The sequence below is a fragment of the Petaurus breviceps genome, unplaced genomic scaffold (assembly GCF_028583685.1).
Source record: "Petaurus breviceps papuanus isolate PSGF00001 unplaced genomic scaffold, PetGlider_PUasm1.0 186, whole genome shotgun sequence".
In the NCBI taxonomy this organism is placed as follows: Eukaryota; Metazoa; Chordata; class Mammalia; order Diprotodontia; family Petauridae; genus Petaurus; species Petaurus breviceps.
The window spans coordinates 47,530,949-47,539,387 of record NW_027185798.1 but is presented as its reverse complement, the minus strand read 5'-3'; the positions used below and the strand labels follow the sequence as shown (position 1 = coordinate 47,539,387).

At 45.6% G+C, this 8,439-nt stretch overlaps 1 protein-coding gene across 2 annotated transcripts in view; it reads left to right on the top strand.

Annotated features, from left to right (window-relative positions):
* The window catches only part of LOC138162179 (glutathione S-transferase Mu 4-like), an 18,554-nt gene that overhangs the window by 4,682 nt on the left and 5,433 nt on the right, over nt 1–8,439 (top strand). For both annotated transcript variants that reach the window (XM_069089240.1, XM_069089239.1), the window contains 4 exons: nt 363–444; nt 568–668; nt 5,362–5,457; nt 7,164–7,274. In XM_069089240.1, coding sequence (XP_068945341.1) covers nt 363–444; nt 568–668; nt 5,362–5,457; nt 7,164–7,274 — 390 coding nt within the window. The remainder of the gene's footprint in view (nt 1–362; nt 445–567; nt 669–5,361; nt 5,458–7,163; nt 7,275–8,439) is intronic.

Sequence of the window (8,439 nt, the reverse complement as noted above, 5' to 3'; positions counted from 1 at the left end):
GAGAGAGAGAGAGAGAGAGAGAGAGAGAGAGAGGCAGAGACAGAGAGACAGAGAGAATGTGTATGAGCATTCTATTTTCTCTAACTCCCTATTGTGATTTCCTAGAGGGCAAAGTAGGGCCAGGAATAGTTGGTGTTACTCAAGTCAGGGTCCAAGAAGTCTCCTAGTTCTGGTGTACCTGGAAGGAAGGCACATGGGATTGGCTCCAGGATGTGAGCAGAGAGAAATGAGATTAAGAGTAGTGGGCACAGGGAGTGGGGGCGGGGTTTCAGTAGGCTTGCCATTTTCCTATGGTAAGCCAATAAGGACTGTTGGAGCCTTACTTGAGGTCCTGAAGCCCCATTTTCTTGTTGACCTTCCAGCTACCCTACCTGATTGACGGGAATACCAAGATCACCCAGAGTAATGCTATCTTACGCTACATTGGACGCAAGCACAAGATGTGTGAGTGGTGTGTGTGTGTGTGTGTGGGGGAGATGGGTCCAAGAGTAGTCCAAGACCTCTTGGGGGAAGGAAGGAGGAGGGGCAGGGTGGGGCAGGATGATCCTGTGCCATGCTTGGCTGCAGGTGGGGATACAGAGGAGGAGAAAGTACGGGTGGATATTTTGGAGAGTCAAGCCATGGATTTCCGAATGCAGCTGGTGAGGGTCTGCCACGACCCAAACTTTGTGAGTAGGATGCTGCCTTCCTGGGGAGGCAAGCAGTGGTGAGTGCCCTAGGAGGGAGGGAGGGAGGGACAGAGGGAAGGAATGGAAGGTCTGTCGAGAGAGAGAGAGAGAGAGAGAGAGAGAGAGAGATCTCCTCTCCTTATATCAATCATCCCAGTGTGGGGTATGTGTATGTGGGGGGAGGGGAGGTATGCTCAAGCAAGTGGACAACCTACACTTCTTACTGGGAAGCAGGATGGGTAAGAGAATGTGTGTGTGTGTGTGTGTGTGTGCCCCCACACTCATGGGCAGGTTACATTGCCAGGATATGACTATCACAAATGCTGTAGAAGCATTGCACCCTCCATCCATTCCCTTTCTCCCAGGGCAGAAATGAGGGCCTCTTTCCTGGTCTGCCAGGGAACATTTACCCCCAGATTCCCAATTAATCATTGGCAAATATTTACTGAGCACCCACGCTGCGTTTTAACACTGTGCCAGGCACTGTGAGGGGCACAGACTAAGAAGATTCCATGGGATAGTAAAAAAAAAAAAAAGCACAGCCTTGGAGTGAGGAGTCACGCATGTCACCAAACCTTGATGCCAACATTTACAGCTGTGTGATCTTGGAAAGTCACAACCCCTCTGAGCCCCAGTCTTCTCATTTGTAAAATGGGTGTGATCATACCTGCACCATTCCCCTGCCAGGGTTCTTGTGCTTTGTAAACTGTAGAGCACTACAGAGCTTTGGTTATTGCCCTGTAAGGAGATTATAACTGTGTTCATAATACATGCAATAGCTATCACTTGTGGACGAATGCTAGACATGCAGTGAAATGTTGTAGTCTGATTAGACATATTACATGCTTTTAGAGAGGGGTTCTTATCTGGTGACCCATTTGGGGTTCCATGGATAGATTTCAAGGAGCTGTGACCTTGATTGGGGAAAAAAAAATTTTTACCTTTATTTTCACTAAGTTCTAACTGAAAGTTAGCATTTCCTTTATTCTGAGAATTTCTGAGAAAGGGTCCTGGGCTTCTTCAGATTGCCAGTGGGCTCTAGGAAACCAAAAAAGGAAAGGGCAGCATGTGGCATGTGAAGTTGGGAAGACAGAGGGGGTTGTGGGAGGGCTTCAAATGCTTCTCCTGACCCTTAATAGCAGGGTGACAGTGGTAGAGTTGCAAATCTTCTGAGTATTTAGTTATAGATTTATATTAAGTTATGGACTGATGAAGATGTGAGGATTTCCCAGGCCAATGAAAATCCAGGTTCTTGGTGTATTGATATATTATCTGCTTGGTTCTGTGGTCTAGACCAGCAGTTCTCCAAGTGTGGTCTGTGTCTCAGACCCTTTCAGGGGATCCTCAAGGTCGAAAGAATTTTCATAACGATATTAAAATGTTTAAATTTCTGATGATAAATATTGAAAGATATAATCCACATGAACAAAAGCTCTTTGGGGAGGGATCCTCATTTGAGAATGTAAAAGGATCCTGGGAAGCGAGGTGGTTGAGTGGATAGAGAGCACCAACCCAGGAGTCAGGAAGACCTGAGTTCAAATGTGACCTCAGACACTGACTAGCTGTGTGACCCTGGGTAAGTCACTTAACCCCGACTGTCTTCCAAAAGAAAAAAAGAAAAGAATGTAAAAGGATCCTGGGACTAAAAATCTTAGGGCTGCTGGTTTATACTATAAATATGACAGGAGTCTAGAGAGAAGGTGAATGCAGGCTGTAGTCAGTAGGGAAGTTTTCATTAAAGGAAATAGGACTTTGAGATGAACCTTTAAGGGCAGACAGAAGAATTTGGATGGAAGACAGGAAGGAAAGAAAATCCAGGAGTGGAAAGCCATATGAAAGGCACAGAATTGGAAATTAGCCTGGTGAGGTATTTTTTGTCAGCACAGAAAGAGAATAGTTTTAACTATTAGCAAAGGAAAAATGGCACGGAACTGTGGAGAATGGGACTCGGTAGGGAGGCAAAGGCCAGATTGTTCTGGAGGACTTTGAAAGTCAGAGAGAAGAATTTTAGACTTGGTGCAGAGAGAAGTAACAGGGAGCTATTGAAGGTTTGGCACCAGGGGGTGATATGATGAAATCGATCTTTAGAGAAGATTAGTCAGGCTGGGATACAATGGGTGGGTAAGAGGGTAGGAAAAAAAATAGAGGAATAAAGAATATTTAGGAGCCTGTTATACTACCCTAGGCAGGATGTGATGAGGGCCTTCAATTAAGATTATGGTAGTGAGGGTTAGGAAGGAAGTGGTAGATCTGAGAAATCTTTCAGAGGACCAATCAGCAGGATTTGGGACTGACTGGATTTGGACAGTAAAGGAGCAGAGTGGGAAATAAATTAATCAATCAACAAGCATTTACTATGCACCAAGAATCGGGGACAAAGAGACAAAAATGAGATAGTCCCTGCCCTCGAAGAGCTTATGTTCTAGCGAGCGATGGGGTAAGAAATGTGTGCCCCTCTAAGTGTATATGAAATATGCATCCAGTAAATACAAGTAATTCTGGTAATTTGGGTGGGAGGCGCTAGCATTGAGGGTAGGCTGCATGTGCCGGGATGAAGAAATTGATCTGATCTTTGACCAAAGCTAGGGGTTCTAAGGTGGAAGTGAGAAGGGGGACAGCCTGGGTGAAAGCAAGGAGAGAGGTGTAAGAACAACAGGTGGACCAGCATTGCAGGTCTGTGCTGGCGTCGTTCTAACCAGCTTGTAGAGAGCTGGTTGTTAAACTTTCAGGGTGAGTATTTATACCTTGGGAATCAGCAATTGCCACAAATCAAGGCTTGATTTATTGTTCTGTTGATTGTTCAGACTTAAGAAAGTGTTCATACTGCAGATTAAACTCAAACTTTTTCCTGGGGAGTCCAGTTATTAGAAATTTGCCAGAACATCCCTGCCAAGATGACTGTGTAAAGGAGACAAGGCCCTTTAATATGTGTAAACTCATATCAAGTCAGCATAAAACAAATAGCTTTAAGTGCCAGAGAGATAGGTTGAATAGAAGGACTTTCAGATATGGGTCAGAGATACCGGAACACTCTAGAAACCTGATCACTTAAAACAAACACCCAGAAAATTCAATAAATATATCTACTGTGTATAGAATTAAGACATTGTTTTCTTCAGCCTTGGTTTTCTGGATGATAAGCCTGGAAAGGCAGGCCAGAACTAGGTGGTAAAGGGCTTTAAGGCCAAAGAGAGGACTGTGTATTTAATTCTAGAGGCAAAAATGATCCGTTGAAGCCTGTTGAACCATAGTGACATAGTCAGACCCACTCTTTAGAAATATCAGTTTGTGTGGAGAATGGATTGGAGAGGAAATAGACTTGACACGGGGAGATCAGTTAGGAGGCCATAGTTCAGCTGCAAGGTGATGAGGGCCTACATTGGGCAGTGGCTATGAGTGGAGAGAAAAGGACAGATGTTATGGAAATACAACTGGTAAGTCTTGGCAACTTGGATACATGGGGTGGGGGAGGATGTCAAGGTCAATGAGTCAATGATTCTGAGGTTGTTGATCTGGGTGACCAGTAAGATGGTAGTAGCCTCTACAGAAACAGGGACATGAGGAAGACTGTCTCTGAGGTCCCTTCCAGATCAGAGATTCTGTGAAGATATGAATCCTGAAGGGAAGTCGGTAGAGGAGCTGAATGTGGAGAGGGTAGAGATGATGAGTTGGGTTTGAGTTAGCAGTGACGATGGGCCATGGAAGTGGAAATGAGACCACTGAAAGGACAGGACTGCAGATAAAGATTTGGGGATCATTACCCCAGAAGTAAGTGATGGTGGTCATTGAGAAAGTGAAGGAGCTCTCAGGAAGGAAGGGAGGGAGAGAACAGAAGAATAAGGATCTTGGAGAAGCTCAAGACCAGATAGCACAAGGTCTCAAATTCACTCTCCTTCTCCCCCTCAATAATCTGTTTCTACATCTAATTTCTCACCCTTTAGTCCAGTCTCAAAGGAATAGATATGTATAGCTTTTTTTTTTTATTGTAAAGTCAGTACCTCTGCCGCTGTCCTGGATTCTATCCCTTCCTGATCTCTGAAGGCCTTCACTCACTCCCTCATCACCATCTTCAACCAATCTCTCTCTGTCTCTCTTTCTACTTTCTTGTTTATATACATGCACAGCTATCTCATATTTTGAAAAAACTCCCCAGTTGATCCCATGTATGATCCATGGTATGGTGGTAAGAGTACTGGCCCTGGGCTCCATCTTCACCTTTCATGCCTACTACTTTACCTTGGGTAAGTCCATCTCACCTGCCTGGGCTTTGCCTGGGGATTGGACCTCATAGTCCCTAGGTCTCCTCCTTCAGCTGTCATCTTATTCCTTTATTTCTTGTCACACATCTCATGGAATGAAGGAGAGGTTCCTATCTTCTACTGTCACCTCCTCAGGTGGTTGTCTCCATCCCCTTCCTAATCAGCAGCCCACTGAGTCTGAGCCCTTAAAAGTTCACCAGTGCCTGCTAACTGCCAAATCCAATGCCCCTTTCTTCTGTATTACCTCTGCCCTTTCAGCATCACCTGATGCTGTTGAACACCCTTCCTACTCCCTACTCCCCATCTTTAATTCTCTTCCCTCGGCTTCTGGGATGTCACCTTCTCCTGATTCTTCTCTTATGCCTCTTGACTACTCTCTCTACTTTCATCGCTGATTCTTTTCTTCCTCCCAGCCTTTCACTCTGTTTCCACAGGAAAACATGAAACTTATCTACCTACAGCACCTACCTAAAACTCTGCAGCTTTTCTCCCATTTCCTGGGCACAAGGAAATGGTTTGCCGGAAAGAAGGTTTGTGATGAATATTTTTTTGGGGGGAGGGTGGGGATAGGGGAAGTAAGGGAGGGGTGTGGGGTCATGAGGCAATCAATTAAAATCACCAAATATTTATTAAGCATTTACTACTTGAAAAGCACTGTCGTAAGCATTGGAGAAGCACATTAAAGAAAAAATAAACAACACATATTCCCTGGCCTCAAGGAGCTTACTCTACTGTACACAGACCGATCAATTAAGAGTTTGTTAAAAAAAAATAAGCAAATAAAAAAAAGAGTTTGTTAAGTACCTACTCTGTGCAAAGAAGGAACCATGCTAATAGGTGCTAGGGATACGAAGACAGAAATCAATAGCCCCTGCCCTTACTGGATAAGCATAATCCAAGGTAGGGAGTTATGGGGAGAGAGGGCAGGAAGAAAGATGCAGAAAAAATGCTACTGGGAAATTTGAGGAGAGAGAATACTATTAGTGGGAGAGTTCAGGAAAGGGTCTATGGAAGAAGCAACCCTCCAGTTCAGCCTTAAAGGAAGAGAAGGATTCTGATAGGCAGAGGTGAGGAGGATGTGCAGGAAGGAAGGAGGGAGCACAGTTTGGCTGGAACGTTGGGTGTTTAAAGAGGAGTAATGGGGACAGCTAATAATGACTCATGAAACGCCTGCTGGATTGCATTAACTCTGCTCTGTGTTAAGCATTTATGTGGGATATGAAGGGTGGGTGAGAATGGAAATGAGGGGAGTAGAAAGGCAAGGTCTCACCTCTGCCCTCAATGACCTTACAATCTAGTGGAAAGAGTCTGAAGAGGTAAAGAATAAGAAAAGGCAGAATGTAATCAAGTACAAAATGAATTACAAGGAAAGACTGCAGACCAGTAAAGACAGTAAGATCTACCTTTGCCACGTACTAGCTAGGTGACCTTAGGTAAGTCATTCAACCTCCTGGTGCTCTAGGCAGCTCTCCAAGGCTATACACTGCATAGGAGGTATTCACCTATATTGGTTGAGGTAATTTCTTCCTCTGGAAGTTTCCCATACCAAAAATAATAGCATTTTTATAGGTTTGCAAAGAACTTTTTATCACTTTATCCTCACAACAACCTTGAAAGGCAGGTGCTATCATCAATCCCCATTTAACAAATGCTGAGTGACTTGCCCAGGGTCACACAGCTAGTGAGTGTCTGAGGCTAGATATGAATTCAGGTTTTCCTGACTCCAGGTGCAGCAGTCTACCCACTGAGCCATCTAGCTGCCATAATGAAATCCCATGTACGGCCCCCATGCCCATCCCTTGGTTAGGAAGGAGGTTAAGGGAAGAACATTCCAGGAGAGGATCTTGGCCAATGGCATATATGATGCTTACTCAGTAAATAGTGTTCTCAAGCTTCCTGATCAATAGTAACAACAATAACGGGCATTTACAAGATAATTCACAATTTGCAGGCTCTAGATGTTTGTTATTTCACTTGATTTCCCCCTAACAAACCTGGGGTAATTGAGGTTGAGTGAAGTCCTGTGGCTTGCCCAGGGTGAAGGACTGAAACTTAGGTTTTTCTGTGTCCAAGTCCAGCTGTCTGGTCACCAGGCCATCTAGCTAGCTGCCTAAGGGTCTGCTCTCTAAATTGTTGCAGGTAGAGGCAAGAGAGAAGGAGAGGTGTTAGCCCTACAGGTATTGACCCAGGGAAAGCTCCTGGCACCCTTCTCACCCTCTTCCTTTGCCACCCTCAGATAACTTTTGTGGATTTCTCCATGTATGACATTCTGGACCTGAATTGCAAGTTTGTACCCACGTGCCTGGACCCTTTCCCAAACCTGCAGGAATTCCTCACTCGGTTTGAGGTAATAAATGCCTAAACAGCTCCTGACTGGATCTTACCTCAGAGAGGGATGGGGGTGGAGGAGCCAGGGGTGGCATGCAGAACTATAACTAGGAATTCTTGTGCCAGGGGGGGAAATTCATTTGGGGGAGGGTGACTAGGCTGAAGATGGTGATAATCTAACACAGGGGTGGGGAACCTTCAGCCTCTAGGCCACATAACAGTTAAAGGGCTGAACTTGAGGATCTTGGGGGCCACTTAGGCCATGTAGCCTCGAGGCTGAAAGTTCCTCACCCCTGGTCTAACCAATAGTTTCATCCTGCCAAGGGAGGTGTTGGCCCATCCCACAGAAAGGCTGCTCCTGAAAGGGTTGGGGTGAGAAGAAGGGCCCAGGACAAGTGAGAAGGGCAAGGGAGTGATGGAAAGCTCATGGTGGTAGCCTAGTGTCTGCTGGTGGCCAGCAGAGGACTGGGAAATGAAGCTCGGGCATAGTAATTGGTTTTGGAAGGAAGCTTAATTCTTTCATGGAGGAAATGAGTACTCCTGGAGAGGAAGTATGTTCCCTCCTTCCCCACTACAAGTTGGCATCCTGGGACAAAGCCCCAGTTGTCTCACATTAGCTATAGCTCTAGGTGAAGTTGCCAAATATGGAGATAGAATGTCATGGTAGTCTTGACAACTGATTGGATGCAGTGAGGAAAAAGGAAGTGTTAGAGATGACCCAGAGACTGAAAGATGCATGAACAAATAAATGAAAATGCACTTATTAGGGGCTTACTTACTATATGCCAGGCTTTGTGGTAAGTGCTAGAGAATCAAATGTAAAAAGCAAGATATCCTTGACCTCAAGGAGCTTGCATTCAAATAGGGAATCTCTCCCCACCTCTCTCTCCACCTCTCTTTTCCCCTCCCCTTCCCTCCCCTCCCCTTCCCTGTCTCTCTGTCTCTATCTCTCTCTCCCTTTCCCTCTCCCCTCCCCTCCTCTCCTCTGTCTCTCTCTCTCTCTGTCCCTCCCTCCCTCTCCCTCTCCCCTCCTCTCCTCTCCTCTGTCTCTCTCTCTCTCTGTCTCTGTCTCTCCCTCCCTCTCCCTCTCCCCTCCCTTCCTCTTCTCTCCTCTCCCTGTCTTTCTCTTTGTCTCTGTCTCTGTCCCTCCCTCCCTCTCCCTCTCCCCTCCTCTCCTCTCCTCT